The sequence below is a fragment of the Coffea eugenioides genome, chromosome 1 (genome assembly GCF_003713205.1).
Source record: "Coffea eugenioides isolate CCC68of chromosome 1, Ceug_1.0, whole genome shotgun sequence".
NCBI classification, from domain to species: domain Eukaryota; kingdom Viridiplantae; phylum Streptophyta; class Magnoliopsida; order Gentianales; family Rubiaceae; genus Coffea; species Coffea eugenioides.
In genome coordinates this window covers 43601498-43622272 of record NC_040035.1, presented here as the reverse complement: position 1 = coordinate 43622272, position 20775 = coordinate 43601498, and the positions used below count along the sequence as shown (strand labels likewise).

Below are 20775 nucleotides of genomic sequence, written 5' to 3'. Positions count from 1 at the left end.
AATTGCCAAAAAATAAAAAAAAAAGTTGCAGCTAAATTTTTTGTTAAATAATAATGACTGTGTTTGGATATGTGATTATTTGGATTTTTTTTTTGCATGAATCACAAATATATTTTCAAAATATTTTTTATTTTATATATGTCATATTACAAAAAATACTAATACAATAATTATTCTATTTTTTGTCAAGTAGTCTCTTATCCAAACCAATATGACAAACTTGCTTTTAGTTTTTTTCTTGTATAAAATTTAATAGACGTATCTTTTCCAAGAGAATGAGTCGCAATAGACACATTTGAACTATTTGAGTAATATGCCACAACCACCGTATGAACGCGTTTCAATAGTAATATACCACAACCACTACTTTGGTAGGGCATTATCTGCAAATAAATAAATAAATAGTTCCCTCATAAGTAAAATTTTTCAATTTTTTTTAATTATCTATTTATTTTACACATATCAAATTATAAAAGTGTTACATTTGTATTACTTAAAAATTTTTTCCAATAATTTCCCATCAAAATACAATAATACTACTCAGTGTGTTTGTATAGCCAATTACTTGGGAATTTTTATAATTGTATCCATAAACTCGTTTTCTAATTTTTTTTTTGTTTTTCCAACTAACTTTTCGAATCACATATATCCCATCAAGACAAGTAGTACAATTAATTTGTTTGAATTGTAATTTATTTGCTAATTTTTAGTTAATTGCATCGTTAATATATTTTTTAATCACTTATTTATTTCATATATATTACATCAAAAAAGCACTACAATATTTTTTTTAAAAAATATTTCAAATAATCTACTATTCAAACTCATTCAGTAGAGTGTTATTTTTAAAAGATTCAAATAAGTTTAATTTCAAACAAATGTACTACTTCATGGTATTTAGGGGTGCATGGTAGTATTTGCCTTTTTCAGCATTATTGGATAAGCAACAAGAGAGAGGAAAAATAGGGATATAGTAGTCCAAAAGATTGGAGCCCACGCAAACATGCATTTGATCCTACAATTAATCAGATAATCTCCTGACACCTAAAGTACTGAATCTAAATTAGAAACGTACTTTAAAACAACTGCTATAGTACTAAATGGTGACACCAAATACGTAATAAGAATAAAAAAAAACAAGAAGATAAAGAAAAAGCTAAGACCTAAGAGTGTGGGACAAGACAGCCGAGATAGGCTACTGATAATTGCGTCACCTGAAGCTTATAGGCCTTGGGGAGTGCACCCAGGGGGTTCGTTCCTTCGTTCGTTTGGTTCGGGACCTGAGCCCCCCCCCCCCCACACCTTGCATGAAGACCATCGCTCTTCTGTAGATAATAATGGATATGATGAGTCCAGTTAGCGTGTGACTGTGTGTAGTGTGGGGGAGTGACGCTGTGAAAGAAAGATAGATCTTTTGCTTGGGGGGACAGTGGATATGTTACCGATTACCGATAAAAAGCCGGTCACTTCAACTGTACGGAAAAGCCTGGAAGAAGTTCTTCTCCAAAAACTCACAATGCTCAGAGTTACAAGTTACGATAACTACAAGTGCAAGTAGCAGTAAATGATGTCCCAGATTTAACTATGTTACTGTATTATGGTACTAAAGCAGGACCCCTTCCATCTTTTAACCTTGTCCGTTGGATCGACTGAAAAAGCTGGTCAAGTGGAATATCCAACGGTCAGGGACTCTCTCAGGTAATGAACGCTTATTCCATCTGATGATATTCATGTGTTTATTCCCACAGAGCGACGCCAGAAAGGATTGACAACCGTCAGATCTCGATCGAAGGGCTTGCATTGATAATGCTGCTTACTGCTAACTGTCCAATCAAAGTTAGAGCTGGCTTTTTTTTTAATATATATATACGTCTTCTTTGGTTTTTTTTCTTTTTTTTTTTTGGGGAAATTTTGGTTACTGTATATTTTGAGGGGAGCATGTGGTCCGTCCTGCATATAAGCATGACATCAAAGATCAGTTGACACCCAAAGTAGTTCCATCATTGCAGAGCTAAGAACATGAAACCCTTTCCCCCGCTCTTACGTGTTTAAAGTATACTTTGTGTTTCTTTTAGTTTTTCTTTTTGGTTTTATTCTTTATTTCGAGAATAATTAGGTAATAGTTCTGTATCTGCATACTTTTTTTAAAAAAAAGGTAACAAAAATATGATTAAGTTTTTGTTATATTTTTAAACTTGACTATGCTCAATAAAGTACGTATAGGCGTATCAGAGCTCATTTGGATCGTTATTTTTTAAAATTTAATTAAAAAATACTGTAGTGATTTGATATATTTAAAATTGAAAAATGATTAAAAGATATATTCACAAAAATGTAAAAAAATTTGTGAAAAAAATTATAATTCAAATAAGACCTAATATTATTACCATTTATGCATAACTACTAAATCTTTTTTTTTTTGGGGTCAAGACGACCAGCCAACGAAATTATAACATTTATCTGACAGTGAAGAAGTAAGAATAAAGGAAATATACTAAACAACTGAAATTTTGACATTCAAGATATTTTTGTGATAATTGACGAGAAGGATATGTGAACAAAACCCATAGTTTTTTTTTTTGTTGGTGTAATAAATGTGCATTGCATGCGCACATTAAAAGATCAAAGTTGGATTTGAGGTCCCAAAGCATTTATTCGGATGTCTGTTTTGTGGCCCTTGAATATCCACCAAATGCCTTCAGAAGAAAATAAAAAGGAATATCTACCCAATAATGCCAAATACAAAGTACAAACAAAGACATTGAGTCCCATGCTAGAATAGTTTTCCTTCTAATTACGTATTTTCAATCCTAGTTATGTTGATCTTGGGCCAATCGACTCAGCTAGGCAATGCAAAAACAAATATTAGTTCTTCTGTCTTGGTGTTTTTAATTAGGGGTGTGCATCGAATTCGAAATCGGTAATTCGGAAGTTTGAATTCGGAATTTTTTGAAATTTTGGTATCTGATAATTCGACCGAATTCGATTTCGAATTTACCAATTTCGAATTCGAATTCGTACCGAATTCAATTCGGAATTCGGTAAATTCCGATTTCACCGAATTCATGAATATAAAAATTATTAGTATTATAAAAATGTTATATTATATATTATATATATATATATATTTGAAATCGAAATAGGAATTCCGATTTCCGATTTGAAAAATCGCGTTACCGAATTCGACCAATTCGAAATCGAAATTCCGATTTTCATTCCGAATTACCGAATTCGAAATTTCGAATTCAATTCAAATTCGGTCGGTAAATCGGAATTTTTCGATTTTGCACACCCCTATTTTTAATTACTATCATAATATAGTGTTTGGTTAGGTACGTATTATTTGAAATATTTATAACATTTTTTGTAATGTGATGCATGTGAAATAAAATCTTGATTAAAAATGCAAAACTGTGGGTTAAAAAATATATGGTTATAATACAAGCGAAATATTTGTTCCAACTATTATTATTTCACAAAATTGCTATCCAAATACTATGATCACATGTATTCTGGTAACCTACAAGAATAAGAGGAAAGAACAACTGACATAGGTGCTAATACTTGCTAGTTAGTAATATGTAGAAATTTTCTAAGTGCTTTTAAATCAGAACCATGTTAATGCCAAACTATTTTGATTAGGCTAGACTGAAATATTAGACACAAATTGGCTTCGGGAACCCAATTTATAATGAATTTCATGTTTACCAAACTATACTCGTGCTTCTTACACCACTAGAATACGTTTTCCGGACATGTTTGAACTGCTATTGTATAAGAAAAAAATTTTATTTTTCTGTGGTTATATTTTTTAATTATATTTTTATTTAATATATATAAATCGTTACATTATATTTTTTATAATTTTTTTTTTTAAAAAAAGAAGATAGCAATTCAAACGAATTGTCACTTCACCAATGTAATCAGCAACTTTATATTAAAATTTCTATTAATGAAAACTTCAACTGTTTCACGTACGGGTGTTAGTAATCAATCCCAGAGATCTGCGTCCATTATGTACAATAATTTTGTCCAATAAATGTCATGTCTGGTCATTTAAACAACTTTCTCTTCTGGTCACAAATTTTGACATGTGAAACATTTTTTGGGGCTATTGGAACAGGCATCTTCCAAGACTTCCATAAATCTACATTAGTTGTTGATACTAAAAAATGAAAACACACATGTAACTTCAAAAGGAATTGAGATTTTGCTGTGTCCAGTTCCGTTCAGTAGTTTTGTACTATATTTTACGTTTTAAGCATGATTTTTTACGCTCTAGATATATGTAAAATATCTTATTTTTTGTACATTAATTAATATATTAATATACCATATAATGTGACAAATACAACAACTACAGATAACTAGAAAAAACCACAACCCACCATCTGTTGGTAATAGAATATTCAAACTACTACTAAAATAATAAAAGAATAGCACTAGCAATATTTAGCTGTTGGACACTCGAACTAATAATCAATAAAGAGAAAAAAAAAAAAGTTAAAAACAGATGAAAACTTGTTTTGGTTGTTTAGCAGTCACGAGTCATTTGATCGGATATGCAGCGGGGCCAGTCCTCAAGACATGATTGCTTCATCGGACCCTCTTCCTTTTACCTGCGACTTGCCTGCAACCTCACAAGCCTTCTTTCCATTTATGGCGTCCATACTCCATACTTCTACTTCAGCAGGTGACCTTAAAGAAGGACATGGAAGTGAAAGACGTGGGAATAAGCTTCAATTTGCCCTCACCACATTTGCTGATGTATCTGATTCCCCAGTCAAATCTGGTGATCTTTCTGTCCAATAAACTTAAATCAATGGTGTGGTGTTCAAAAGCTCAATTGAAAGAACTTGACAACCCTAGCCTGTACTCCCTTGTCTGGCCATTACATCAGATAGCAGGCGATCATGGACGTAAAACTCAGGTTGGAATGGGAAATATTTTGGTGCAGACAAGATGAACTTTACAAACTACTATAAACTCAATCAGAATTGTGATTTTTTTTTTTTTGTTCTCAAGCTGATAGGAAACGAAACATAATCTAAATGGAACCACAAAATAAAAGCAGAAATATGATCATTCTTCTGAATTTTCTTTATGGGCTGGACAAAAAATTTAAATGTATTTTCTCTGTTTTATATTTAAGGAGAAGGGTTTATATTCATGTGCATATCTACGGCATTGATTAAAGTGTTACAGTTTCATACAAGTTATTATGAGTCTTTTCTGTAGATGGAGCAGAATTTACGACATTATAATACATAAAAGTCATGTGACATTTTGTGTTATGATACCAAATGGTCTACGAGTTCACTGAAGCCTTGAAGGTTTCTGCAGTTATATTTTCAATGTATCATATGAAAAACCAAAATGGCTACTTAAACATCGCACTTATGCTAGTACTTTCTTTTTGAAGAAGAAAATTGAAAAGGGAAGAAAAGGATGTATTCGTACCTCAAAAAAAAAAAAGAAAAAAAAGACCAGTAATGCAGCTCTGAAAAAAAAAATTAGTATTGCTTCCCCGGAACAGATAAAATTCAGACTGCCTGGCTTTTGATACCTCCACTATGTTGCCCTCTTTCTATCCGAAGAAATTTTTTTTTAAAAAAATGTTGCCCTTTAGTGACTGGCTCTGGCTGTTGGATGAGTTCGTCACAGACTCTCATTCATTATTACATCTAGCTAGGAAGAAATCAAGAAATTAGTAGAACAGCAAAAGGAACAATGGCTGCCCCCTGAGTCCAAGATGACGATTGCCCTAGTTAATGACATCATCCCTTTCTTGTCAAAACAGAAACCCTACATGGTGCCCTAACCTCCCAACAATTACTACTTTACATATTTTGCTTTTTAAATATTGCAGCCTCATTTATGGAGCGTCCATCTTTAATCACTTCCAGTTTAGCACTAAAGTTATACCTTAATAACTAAGCTGCCACAGGTGCTATCTGCTTTGTACTTGGCAAAAAGCAAAATCCATTTCCTGATGATAGTCTATGACAGCAATGCTGAATGGTTTTTACTTAGTCATCAAAGGACGATATGTTTAATATAAAGCCGTTCAACTAATTTTGTGTGTAAATCTCACTGTTTGAAAATTGTTTATTCAAATTATATGTTGATATTCATAATTTGTGGGTTAATTTGTAATAGTAAATTACTTGCAGTGAGCCTACCATTGTCAGTTAGTTAGGATGGCATTAAAAAAGAAGAAGAAGAAAACGCAACATGTTCAATTGCTGTTTGGTTCCAGCAAGAGGGTATACATCATATAAAAAAAATGTTATTGTATTTTTTAAAAACTTTTTCCAAATAATCTATTATCTAAACATACTCAATATTATTTAAATATTTGTTTCAAATAATTTCCTATATCATTGTTATTTAAATAATTCTTTCAAATAATCCTCTATCAACAACTCGTTTGAATTGCTATTTTAAAGATTTTTTTTGTAAGAAATTATACTGTAACGGTTTAACTTTTGTGAGGTAAAAAAATAATTAAAAAAATATATTTACAGAAAATATAAAAAAATTTCTACGAAGAACCGTAATCGGAACAACTATTTGCTTTTGAATTTGATAGTTGGATGATACCACAAAATTTTGATTCCATACGGAGAGTGAAATTCCAGATGAGGATAGTGGGCAAGTTCAATGAAGTACAAGTGCTATGTGCGAAAATTCACAGCTATATAAAACGTTTGGTGGTTTCACAGTCACATTGACCATTCATAGGATCAATTATTCCAAAGGCTCTAATCAAAGTAGGGCCCTTTTATTGAAGAATATCTACTTCCATGTGCTGCCATGGACATCCACACAAAATTCAGATGGTCACAGCTACAGTAAAAATCACATCAACCAAATCCATCTTGAATCTTTTGTCACAGTGAATTTGCTTACATTGAAACTTGCCCACGTTTGAGTCATGTTTGGCTCTAAAGGAGTTTGAGATTACTATAGGCAGGCATGCCATTCGTTCATCTGATGGTTCGTGTTTCCGCTTTAATATTTTTCTGTACTATTTTATGGCAATCAAGAAGGGATAGAGTAGCCCCACGTGAATGGGCTGGTGGTTGGCGCCTCTTCCTCGGGACCGTTAGGTCCTGGGGTCGAACCTCCGCAGCAACATCAGTTCGCCGTGCATTTAACGTGCTAGGTCTGGTTGGGGCACTGGGCCGGGCCGGAGTGGGAATTAGTCGGGCCGCCTTTACGGACTTGACCCGGACACCCCACTCCTTCGACAAAAACAAAGAAAAAAAAGAAAAAAAAAAGGGATAGAGTAAACTAGTGGAGCCATGCCAAACAGGTAAAATGGGGCCGAGATATTTCCTATTGGCCATGGAAAAAGCAGTATGTTGAATTATTATTGTCCAGTTGGAGCTTTTGTCAAATTTGGAAGTCGATTCATGAAACAAGAAAGAAAAAGGGTGTAGTTGTTTTTGAGGAAATTCAACAATGTGGAGAATGATTATTTAGACATATTACTAAGTAGTGAGAAATTTCTTTTGAGTACTTACAAGTTTAAGATGGAGATTACCCATTCCAAAGTTGGCATATTACTAATCCACGCAGGCTTAATGTGGTATTTAGATGTTACTTACCAATTAATATTCATTAGAATTGGAATACAAATTTAACTTGTTCATATTGCAATTTTTTTTTTTTTTACATTTTTTTGTAAAAAAATACTGTAACAATATGATGTATGTTAGGTTAAAATATGGTAGAGAAATATATCAAGCAAATATTCCAAAAACTTTTCCATAAAAATTGACAATCCAAATGGGCAACTGCAAATTCTTGTTTTGGTGATATGGACGTATTCGTGATGACAAAGAGCAAATTGATTACTACTATATTATAATGGGCAAAATATATGTGCTTTTAAACTTTTCTTCTACAAGACTCGAATACTTCTTTTTTTTTTGTGGTTTGGCATTTTTTGCATTTGAAATTATCACAAATGTTATAAAGGCAATCGGTGCACTTTGGAATATTTGATAAAAATACATTTTATAAGCCTTTCATCTCTCTTTTAGATCCCCAAAAGTGATTCAACCAAATTACTGGACTCATTAATTCAAGTTTAACCGGTCAGACCGGTTGGTCAAAAAATATGCGGTTTGAGTCAAATCTTCAAAACATGCGAAAAAAGAAGTGTAACTTGCAATTACTTTTACCGCCATTTTTGCTCGGTTTTCACCAGTTATTAACCGACTCGGTTTTCCTATTCATGATGGGTTGTGGTACTTTAGCCCGTTACAATAATCCGATGTATTGTTTCGTTTGCCGGAAGCATACGCTGTTTTTTCTTTCTTTTTTAATCTGTTGATGTTGATTGAGGCGCACAAAAAAATTTATCATACTAATATATATATTGATAAATGTGAATTTGACCCCAAAAAAAGATTGAAAAACATGAATGAAATTTCTCATAAACATGTTTATTTTTTGCAAGGAGCTTGTTCATCTCCTTGCAGCCATAACACACATGATTATTGATGACTTGATGTCTCGGCAAGTTATAATAACTACAAAATTTTAGCTATATACCTCTTCATTTAGTTGCTTATTTACTTTTAACTAATAATGAAAAACCCAAAGGACGTTTGGAGGATATATATGCTGATTTTGTTTTATAACTGGATAATAGTGTGTGTTTGGATTACTTAATTATCCCAAATAATATTTCGCTTGCATCATAAACACATTTTTCAATCCACTTTTTTATATTCCTAACTATTTTTTATCTCACATACATCACACAATAAAAAATGCTACAGTAATTATTTCAAATAATACTCTGTTCAAACAAGTATATTTTAACATAAGAACATATGTTATGTTAAACTTTGTGTGTAAGATGGCGGAGGAAATGTGAACCATCCAAATGAAATGAAACCAGAGCTAGTGAATTAAATTGCGAAATGTTCTTTGTTCAATTTAATATTTGTACACCACTGTACCAATAGTAATAGCAATTTAAATGAACCATTCTCATAATAGCAATGATATGGTTCCACTGCCGAGTCCAAAAACAAAAATTTTTCGTGCTCTTATTCCGTTTTTTTTTTTTTTTTGTGTGTCTCTAAAAGCCAATGAGACTGCAAAATTCCGCATTCTATGCTATTTGTTTGTTAAAGTTGGAATAGGATGTAACTTCGATTTTACTCTGTCTGGAATTGATATCTAATCATTTTCCTCTTTAAAGTTTTTGAAAATTTTAGAAAAAAAAGGAAAGAGTTGCTAGTATGCAATTTTTGAACCATTGAAATTTTGATCCAATGATTAGGAAAGAATAATGCTTCTTTTCAAAAAATGTAACAGTACACTTGTCTGATCCGAAGGTTCATGCCAACTCTATAAAATTCCAGTTGAGCTCCCCGCACCTGTAATATAGGCGTAGGTTGGACTCTGCCCTCCTCTCATAGCATCGGAGATAGTGAGGGTAAAGAAATTAACCATGGCTCTTGAGTCGGTTCATGAGACAGAGAGAGAGTGAAGAAATCAAAGGAAGGTGAAATTGCGTCTTTCCAACGCCAGTTCGTACAATATGACTGGCCCACTTATCAGGCCTACTGGATGAATTATTTTTGGGCTAGTTTAGTCCACCCAATGTGAAGCCCAGTTAGTAAGGGGAGGACTTGTATCAATAAAGAAATGCAATTTTTTTTTTTTGGGTACCAAAAGAAAAAAAGGAAAAAAAAAAAATCTTAGATTCTGGTCTTATTGGTGATTGGAATTTTTAAGTCAAGTTTTGCTGATAGAAATATTGTACAAAGCAAACGACCTCTTGGGTCTCTTTCTTTTCTTTGTAATCAAACCAAAAAACAAATAAATTAAAGCGTGACACTAGAGATCTTCCATGATTTGTTTTCCATTTCGTTTATGATCTCCTGTCTCTCTTTTTGTTGAAGGATTCCATTTCCTATGATGTGGTGAAGAATGATCATTAGTAATCATGTCCCCATCATAATTCCCTTGTGGAAAATAGGCCAGCTTCTTCCCATATGATTTCTTGAGCAGGGAAAATGCAGACTAGTTGCAAATCACTTATGATTACTCGACAAATCCCATACATTTTCTGTTGTTTACCCGAAAAAGAGGCAAAAGAAAAAAAAAAAGAAGAAAAGTCTACACAATCCTCTCATTTTTTTTTTTGATTGTTGGCTGCTTAGTTGACTGCGCTACTAAGTACTGTTGTACTCGTGAATCTGTGGGAGTCCTCTCTCCATGGGCAAATTTTACGTACAACAAAGGTATACTCCACTAGTTATTGTTGCTTCAATCCGTCCACGAAAGTTCAGATATAAGTAGATACGCACGTACATGATATCGCATATTTATATAGATTTGCTGCTTCTGCAGTACTAATTTAGGTGCTTTTCATACAGTTCATACTTCATATCTTACTTTTCATGACTATGTAAAGGTAGAAAACTTTTATTTATTTATTTATTTATTTTTTGTGCGTAGGAGTAAAAAACTCGTACTTGCATGCGAAACACTTGTAGCAGGACTTGTGTATCCAATAATATAATATATTGGCTAACTGGACAAATCCATTTATAGAGATGGCTTTCTCTAGTTTTTCTTGACCTAATTGGACCGTTGCTAGTATATGTCAGAGTAGTTGTAATGTAGATATTGTCTGTTGATAAAAAAAAAATATATATATATATATAAGAAAGATAAAAAAAAAAAAAAAATCCAACTTGGCCTGCATTTTCCATTACAACTAGGTACACCATGCAGAAGACTGCCAAGTGGATGATGGACATGGCCCTTCATGTATCGATGGTAAAATTTAATGAAAGGACGGTTTTGTCAAAATTTGGCATGTGATTGTTGCTGGAATAGTTTGTTTGGTTTGGGTTTTGCTTTTACATCTCTTGAAGCAAATTCGTGTTGCAAAATTTTAAGGGCTAGCTAGCTTTAATGGCCTTGCGGTCTTCCTTTATTTTTTCAATGTTCATATTTGATTGCCCTTCTTTTCTGCACCTGAGTCCTACGAAAATTATCCGTGGAGTTTCATGGCAGGAAGATGTACTTGCAAAAGCTTTTTTTTTGAAACTTGAACAATATCATGTGATATATCCTGATTCTTTGCGAAGAATTGAAGAAATTTATTTTTACATTCAACTTATCTAGAATTAGTAGGAAATCCATTGTGATAAAGGACTTACACAGTGTGACGAGGAGGAGAAAAGAGAAAAAGGCAAAAAGACGACTGATGAGACGGAGGAAAGAGGAGGGGGAGAAAGGAAATGCTAACTAAAGGATGGATAAAAGGATTAAAAGTGGGGCTACTTATAAATTAGCAATGTTAAAGGAGACTTTTTCTTGTATTACGAAAACTCGTTATAATAAATTAGCAATGTAAGACTAAGTTTGTAGATGACAGAGTCAATGATATTGGCACACGATTCTATTGCAAAATTAAAAGCACCCAACAAAAACAAAAAAAAAAAACAAAAAAGAAAAACTGCACATTCTTGTCAAAGACCATCCAAGACATCATTTGCCAGCATGCCACTTATCACATAACTGACACCTTATTATTATTATTTTTTTTGAAAGGACAAAATTGACACTTTAGAAAACAAAACCAAGAACAGACTCTTTTTTATGTTTTTGGGCCCCGCCGGAACAGACTTGGGAAGCTCTTATTCTAGAAGCCAACTTATTATTGATGGAATTGTTGTGCATATATCGATCTCAATGTCATCACATCATATTAATTAATCATGCCATAGACCAAGTAACTGGTACTCTTCCATCATCCTCGTTAAGCCCTAGTGCTCTCCAGACAGCACTGGATCCATCAACGATGTTGTTATCGCAAGGTGGCTGGCCAGCGTGCTCCTTATCACAGCCATTTCTGGAGTCGCATTCATCCACAACCTTTGCAGTCACGCTTCTCCCATTGCTGGCTCTGATTCTTATCATTTTCCCACACCTCGACCCTCCTGCATACCAACCAGTGGAAAGTGCAACAACCCTTTCACTATTTTGGTGAAATTGGCCGTCACATTCTGATTCAGCCCCGCCTTCTCCGCCTTCTTCAAAATTATTTAGCGTAAGAATTGCTGCTGTGGAGCTAGTAACCGGGGGAGAGCATGTATAGGTGGGTTTAGTCACTCCTTTACACGTCATAGAGCCAGTTGGACGGCAGTTGCCCGAAGGGGATGGCCCGGAAGGCGAGCTTCCGCTGCACATGTGGGTCCCAACGTCAGGATCGTCGTTACATTTTCCTCCAATGCAAATTAACTGGCCGTCGCAATCATTTAAGGTTTGGCATGGACCATTGCATGAGGAGATGGCTGATCCTGGGGAAGAAAAAGATAAGATGTTGAGCGAAATCAAGAAGGAAAGTATGGCAAATTTTGCCATGGTTACTGGAATGAAGGATGGGTAGGGGATAATGTAGCTATTAAGCTAGGACGAGCTAAAAGAGATTGAAATGTTGGTGGGGTGGCATTGGAATGAGAGGTTTTGGCGTATATTTGTAGTGTGGATTTGTTATGGTCGCCTTGAGAAGGATGAACGGCTGCTGAGTTTATCTTTGTGCTGGCTGCTGCTTTTGTTGACCGATTAAATGATAGGGAGAAACACTTCGGGAGGGTTCATAAAAGTGTCTAACATGTAAATTAAAAATTCAATTCTAATCCACAATCTTAAGTTATTAGATCTCATATCCTTACTTACATATTAATCGCTTTTTCTCTATCTTCCGAATTAATGCGAAACATAATCATTTATTCATGAATCTAACACTAAACAGTGAGCATGGGGAGAGTCGTGTTTCCGCGGCTAATTCACGAATTCTTGACACTGTGTAATGTCAACTATGAAAAAAGCCCTATCTACAACTTGTAGAGCTTCTCATATGTCCAAAAGACACGTGGATACAATTAGACGTGCAAATTATTTGAATCAAACTCAAATAATGTATTATTTAAATTTGACTTGAGCTAAAATATTTTATCTTGAATTCAAGCTGAAACTCAATTTAATTTTAGTTTACTTTAACTTGAGATTGAACCTGATTGAATCTAACTAAATCGAACTCATCAAATTTAAGTGATATAAATTAACATGTTTTAGAATTTTAAATAACGAATACAATACTCAAGTTCGTAAATAACTCGATTGAATTCAGCTTCTTTGCATCACTAGTCATGAATGCACATGATAAGTACAATAGTCGATGAGAGACCATAGCTAATAATGCAGCCAAAAAAAAAAAAAAACTCATCTTAGTTTTTCAGCATACCATATGATCTAAAACTAGGGCTATAGATAATAGACCGGGTTTACCTCCGAGTATTTGCCCTTCAACTGAGCTACTGATATGTTACACCAATTAAAAGACCCAAATTTTGGCTTTCTAGTTAAAGTCAAGGGGCCCTTCGGTCAACTTATGCTTGTGGTTCATTGGATAGAATGCCCGCAGCTTTTGCTTGAGTTTTCTTTCGTGGAAGACCAGCTCACACAAATAGATGGTGGTCAGGTTGGATTTTGCAACCAATCAAGGTTAATGCCAGACTTTAAAGGAAATGTATAGGTTCAGAAGATCACACCCTTTGTCTTTGGAATGTGTCAAGTCCTTGTGAGAGATTGAGACTTGAGAGTTGACTGCCTAGTTAACTCACGAATGCGAGGGCTGTAGCTTATTATTGATGACACCAGATGTGGACAATGCCAGGCCTAATGCATGCACAGGGTCAATAATGCTAGGAATTTGGTAGTATGGTTTTATCTCCTGTATATGGATGTGATGCACTATCGATATCTAAAGTTAGTGAATTACGATATATAACAACATGACTAAACTTTTACACATTATGCCAGATGAAAATTTGGCCTTTTTTTGTTGTTTTTGAAGTTTATGAAGTTATAGTTTGAATTTTTTGGGTGACTTTCTTTTTAGATCCTTGGATGGGCTCATCGGACAGAGACTGAAGAATGAAAAGGAAGGTGGATTTGCCTCTCTCCAACGCCAGTTCGTACAATATGGCCGGCGCACTTATCAGGCCTACTAAATGCAAATTTTTAAGCTAGTTTTGTGTACCCAAGGTGAAGCCCAGTTAGTAAAAGGAAGACTTGTATCAATAAAGAAATGCATTTCTTTGTACCCCCAAAACAAAAAAAAAAAAGAAAAAAAAAATCTTAGCTTCTGGTCTTATTAGTGATTGGAATTTTTAAGCCAAGCTTTGCTAATAGAAATATTGTACAAAGCAAATGATATTGCATGGTTGTTGTATATTCAAGTACTCAATTGTGGGATGTGGATGTCAGCTCATCTATTTTGTCAAGGCATGATTTGTTGTCCCGTTGATCTGCTAAATGATTTTCCCCATGGTCAGTTGTTTTGTGTTATTTGTCAAGTCATATATTTCGCCTTTGATCATGTACTTGATCAACATTCCATGTGCAGCAAAACAATCAACCAACAGCCCCCCCCCCCCCCCCCCCAAAAAAAAAAAAAGGAAAAGAAAAGAAGAGGAAGCATTCGAAACCAATTCATATTTATGCACCAGGGACCTTCATTTCTAGTAATTTATAGAGGTGGGTTTCTCTTCTCTCCCTCTAATCTTTCTTGGCCCAGTTGAATCGTTGCTAGTATAGATTAAAATAGCTGTTATGTAGATATTGACTGTTGACAAAAAATAAAGTATAAAAAATAAAAAAATTAGCACGAAATTGTTGCTAGAATAGACATGTTTTTGGAATAACAGTTTTGAAGTGTAGATGGTTGCTTGTTTGGGTATTGCTTTTGCATCTCGTGAAGAAATTATTGATGCGACATTTTAAGGGCTAGCAAGCTTTAATGCCTTGCGGTCTTTCTTTTTTCTTTTTTTTTTTTTCACAATGTTTTTGCTCTCTCTCTCTCTCACATATGTTTTTTGATTGCCTTTCTTACCTCCACCTGAGTCCTGCGAATATCTTCCAAATCATCCGTGAAGTTTCATGGCAGGAAGATGCACTTGCAAAAGTCTATTTGAAACTTAAGCAATATCATGTTATGTATCCTGATTCCTTGTGAAAAATTGAAGAATTTTATTTTTACGTTCAACTTATCTAGAATTAGTGGGGAATCCATTGTGATAAAAGACCTGCACACGGTGAAGAGGAGAAGCAGGGCAAAGGGAACAAGGTAAAGACAACCGAAGCCGAGGAAAAAGGAAGCGAATAGGTGGAGAAAGGAAATACTGAAAGATGCTACCATAAAAAAAAGGGCAAATTACACTTTATCCCCTTCTTGTATAGCTAATTTTCAGATAACCTCCTATAATTTTAAAAACTATATATAACCCCCTCATTATTTGGATTAAAGTGTCAAAGTAATGGAAATGATCATCTGTAACAAAACCTATAAAAATATCAAAATTATTCTTATTTAAAAACTAAAATCGTTGAAATGACCAAAATATATAAATATAATATGCATAAAACTCTAACCCCGTATGATTTTATATTTTATCATATAAACCCCTTATGGTGAAGTAGTTTACTAGATAACCCCTTTATGATTTTCAATATATATACATAATCCCCCTGTGATTAATAAATAATTTTCAATTTTATATAGAAGTATTTTTAACATTTTAATTGATTTCGTTGTGGATTGCAAATTTTGTCATTTTGACATTTTAATTCAAATCATGGGGGGTTATGTATAGCGTTTGAAACCATATGGGGGTTGGGGGTTATGTAAGAAAATACTAAACCACAACGGGTTAAAGTGTAATTTACCTAAAAAAGGGTTAAAACTGGGGTTACATACAAATTAGCAACGTTTATAGAGCCTTTTGTGATATTACAAAAACTTGTCACAATAGGTGATGTAAGTTTGTAGATCACAATGTCTGTGATTTAGATATGACTATTGTAAAGCTAATCGCACCAAAGAAATTTTTTTTTAAGAGAGAGAGAGAGAGAGAAAGAAACTGCACATTTCAAAATGTTATTGAAAGAAAATTTTATTGGGATTTCTTTGTTTTAAACATCAAACACCATTAACCATTTGAGTTCGCGAGAACGAGAAGTAAGAAATTCAAAAAGAACCCGTGAAAAGCACTTTGGAAACCATATCCAATCTTATTCATGTGACGAATTCTGGGTTGGTCAACCATTGAAGACCATCCAAGACATCATTTTCCATAATGCCACTTTTCAGTAAATTGACACTTTAGAAAACAAAACCAAATTACACTGCAAGAACAGACGTTTATTTTTTTGGGGCCTCCAAGAAGAGACTTAGGAAGCTCTTATTCTAGAATCCAACTTATTACTGATGGAATTGTTGTGCATATATCGATCTCAATGTCATCATATTAATTAATCATGCCATAGACCAAGTAACTGGTACTCTTCCATCATCCTCATTAAGCCCTAATGCTCTCCAGACAGCACTGGATCCATCAACGATGTTGTTATCGCAAGGTGGCTGGCCAGCGTGCTCCTTAATTATCACAGCCATTTCTGGAGTCGCATTCATCCACAACCTTTGCAGTTACGGTTCTCCCATTGCTGGCTCTGATTCTTGTCATTTCCCACACCTCGACCCTCCTGCATACCAACCAGTGGAAAGTGCAACAACCCTTTCACTATTTTGGTGAAATTGGCCGTCACATTCTGATTCAGCCCCGCCTTCTCCACCTTCTTCAAAATTATTTAGGGTACGAATGGCCGCTGTGGAGCTAGTAACCGGGGGAGAGCATGTATAGGTGGGTTTAGTCACTCCTTTACACGTCATAGAGCCAGTTGGACGGCAGTAGCCCGAAGGGGATGGCCCGGAAGGCGAGCTTCCGCTGCACATGTGGGTTCCAACGTCAGGATCGTCGTTACATTTTCCTCCAATGCAAATTAACTGGCCGTCGCAATCATTCAAGGTTTTGCATGGACCATTGCATGAGGAGATGGCTGATCCTGGGGAAGAAAAAGATAAGATGTTGAGCGAAATCAAGAAGGAAAGTATGACAAATTTTGCCATGGTTACTGAAGTGAAGGATGGGTAGGGGACAATGTAGATTCTCCTTAAGCTAGGACGAGCTAAAAGAGATTATAATGTTGGTGGGGTGGCGTTGGAATGAGAGGTTTTGGCGTATATTTATAGTGTGGATTCGTTATGGTCGCCATGAGAAGAATGAACGGCTGCTGAGTTTATCTTTGGCGCTGGGCTGCTGGCTGCTGCTTTTGTTGACCGACTAAACAGTGAGCATAGGGAGTGTCGTGTTTCCGCGGCTAATTCACGAATCCTTACACCGTGTAATGTCATCGTGACTATAAAGCCCTATCTACAACTTGTAGAGCTTCTGATATGTCCAAAAGACACGTGGATATAGTTTGAATCGAACTCAAATAGTGTATAATTTAAATTTGATTTGAGTTAGAATATTGGATCTTGAATTCAAAGTGAAACTCAATTTAATTTTAGTTTACTTTAACTTGAGTTTGAACTTGATTGAATTTAAGCTAAATCTAACTCATTAAATTTAAATAACAAATACAATATTCAAGTTCGTAAACAACTCGATTGAATTCGGCTTCGTCACATCACTAGTCATGAATGCACGTAAGTACAAGAGTTGACGAGACACCATAGCCTCCAGTATACCATATGATCTAAAACTAGGGCTATAGATGATAGTCCGGGTTTACCTCCAAGTATTTAGGCTTTCTAGATGAAGTCAGCCTCCCTTCGGTCAACTTATGCTTGTGAATTGTGATTCATTGGACGGAATGCCTATGCCTGCACCTTTTCTAGAGTTCTCTTCCGTGGAAGACTAGCCTAAACAAATAGATGGTGGTCAGGTGGGATTTGCAACCAATCAAGGTTAATGCCAGGCTTTAAGGAAATGTGTAGGTTCAGAAGATCGCACCCCGTGTATTTGCAATGTGTAAGTTCTTGTGAGAGGTTGAGACTTGAGAGTCGGCTGCCTAGTTAACTCACGAATGTGAGGGGTGTAGCTTATTATTCATGACACCAGATGTGGACAAGGCCAGGCCTAATGCATGCACAGGGAAAAAGGCATCAATATTGATAGGAATTTGGTATGGTTTTATCTCCTGTATATTGATGTGATGCACTATCGATCTAAGGTTACTGAATTACGATTAGTATTTCCAATATATAAACATAACAACATGACTAAATTTTTACACATTATGACAAATGAAATTTTGATTATTTTGAAGTATGAATTTTTGGGTGACTTTCATTATAGATCCTTGGATGGGTTCATCAAACAGAGAGTAAAGAATGAAAAGGAAGGTCTATTTGCCTTATTTCAACTAGGGCTGCAAACAAATCGGCTCGCGAGCGATTCGAGTCCGAATTTGGTTAACAATAAACTCGAGTTGAGATCGAGCTGACCAAGTCAAACTTGAATTCAAAAATATTAAACTCATTAGCTTGCGAGCCGGTTCGAACTCGATTATAAATATGTATATATATATAAATTTTTTATTTTAATAGTAAAATTATATATATATCCTTAATATTTTATTATTTGTTAAGAAAAATTATTATTTTATTATTTTTTAAAAATAAAATAATTATATTTTTTATTTTTTTAAGCTCGAGCTCGAGATTCGAGTTTCGTAAAATTATGTTAAAACTTGACTCGATTAGATTTAAATTCAACTCCGCTCGCTTGTTTCCACTCCTAATTCCAACGCTAGTTCGTACAATATGACAGGCCCATTTATTAGGCCTACTAAATGAAAATTTTTGGGCTAGCATAGTCCACCCAAGGTGAAACCCAGTTAGAAAGCGAAGGACTGGTATGCATGTGTGTGTGGATATGCGTGTAAATAAGAGGATTTGAATTCAGAATTTTTTACTTACAGTCCCTCTCCTAAATCACCCAATCCATCCTTTCTCTCTAAAGAATTGGCATTAATAAAGAAACGCATTTTTTTACCAAAAAAAAGGAAAAAAATCTTAGATTCTGGTCCTATTAATGATTGGAATTTTTAAGACAAGCTTTGCTAATAGAAATAATGTACAAAGCAAATGATATTTGGATGGCTGGAATCTCTGGTCTTAACAGTAATAAAACGACCTCCTAGGTCGCTTTCTATTCTTTGTAATCAAACCAAAAAACAAATAAATTGAAGCGTAAAACTTGGGTTGTTCCATGATTTGTTTTCCATCTCATTTACCTTCTCTCTTTCTTTTTGTTGAAGGCATAGCTAAAAAAGCCAACCTGAACCTCAACTTAGAGATGTGACCGGTTCAATGAGTCTCTGGTTCAATTGAAGATTGGCCAGATCACCTATTAGTTATATTATATAATACAATAATATATTTTAAATTACAATAATAATATAATTTTTAAGTTAACAGTTCAATTGACGATTCAATCGACAATTTTTTCTGCTTTGAACAGTTGAATCGTTGAGTTGTTGACTAGTTAACAAGTTAATTACTTGTTTGGTCTAACTTAAAAACCAGCTAGGCTAGGTGGCTAATTCATGGGTTTGAATGATTGAACCGACGGGTCGGACCGAGTTTTATAACCACAGTTGGAAGATCCCATTTCGTATGTCTAGATGTGGTGATGAATGGTAAATAGTAATCATGTTCCTGGCATAATTCCCTGGTGGAAAATAGGCCAGCTTCTTACCATATGATTTCTTGAACAGTGAAGACGTAGTCTAGCTGCAAATCATTTATGAATACTTGACAAATCCGGTACATTTTCTGTTGTTTACCCGAAAAAGGGGCAAAAGAAAAAAATGAAAAGTCTGCACAGTCCTCTTTTTCCATGTTGGCTGCTTAGTTGACTATGCTACTGCTATAGTACTCGTGACTTTGTGGGAGTCCTCTCTTCAATCCGTCTACGAAAGTTCAGTTATCAGTATTAAGTTGATATATACGTACATGATATCGCATATTTATATAGATTAGCTGCTTTTGCAGTTCAAATTTATTTACTCTACATGCAGTTCATACTTCATATTCCCAATCTAATCAATGTCTAAATATTTAGTTACTTTTCATTACTAAGTGGGAGTCCGAAACTTTTTTTTTCTTGGGCGTAGGAGTACAAAACTTAGCATGTATGCCTAAAGTTGATAACGATATCCTCATGCAGAACACTTGGAGGTGGATTTTTCTGCTCTCCCTCCAATCTTTTTTGGCCCAGTTAAACAGTTACTAGTATAGATTAAAATAGTTGTAGGGTAGATATGTTATGTTGACAAAACATAAAATATTAAAAAAAAAAAAAAAAAAAGACCAACTTGGCCTGCCTTTTCCGTTACAACTAGCTGAAGACCACCTAGTGAATGATGGACATGGCCCTTCATGTATTGATGATAAAATTTAATGAAAGAACGGCTTAGTCAAAATTGGCAATATTAAAGAAGCCTTTTATAGTGTTGCGTAAACTTGTTATAATAGGTGATGTAAGTTTGTAGATCATTGTGTTGTAATTTGGGTATGACTCTAATTTGAAGAATTCAATCTTTTTTTTTTTTTTGATAGAGACTTCTTAATTAAAAATTTAATTAAGAATCAGAAATAAGAAATATAAGTAAAAAAGAATTATCCACAACTTGTGATTCGTTCTATAATTCGAATTTATGCCACCAAAGAAAATTCCATTCTTATTTCCTATGATTCCGATAAACTACCTACTCATTTATGACAAATAACAAATAATTGTTGAACTTAGTGCTCTGTTTCATTTTGATTCAAAGGAACAAAAGCATAGAAGTGAAATAACTCACTAGTAAGAATGCTTTTTA

At 34.5% G+C, this 20775-nt stretch overlaps 1 protein-coding gene and 1 pseudogene across 1 annotated transcript; both read right to left on the bottom strand.

The window, feature by feature from the left end:
- Window positions 1-11757: 11757 nt before the first annotated feature.
- LOC113750632 (kiwellin-like) lies at window positions 11758-12470 on the bottom strand. The gene has a single exon (XM_027294591.1). The coding sequence runs from the start codon at window positions 12403-12405 to the stop codon at window positions 11758-11760; it is 648 nt and encodes a 215-aa protein (XP_027150392.1). The 5' UTR covers window positions 12406-12470.
- A 3662-nt stretch (window positions 12471-16132) lies between these two features.
- On the bottom strand, window positions 16133-17011 carry LOC113750935 (annotated as a pseudogene).
- Window positions 17012-20775: the final 3764 nt, after the last annotated feature.

Bases quoted from the DNA above. Each gene is read 5' to 3' on its own strand.
- LOC113750632 (XM_027294591.1), bottom strand. From the start codon at position 12,405: ATGGCAAAATTTGCCATACTTTCCTTCTTGATTTCGCTCAACATCTTA.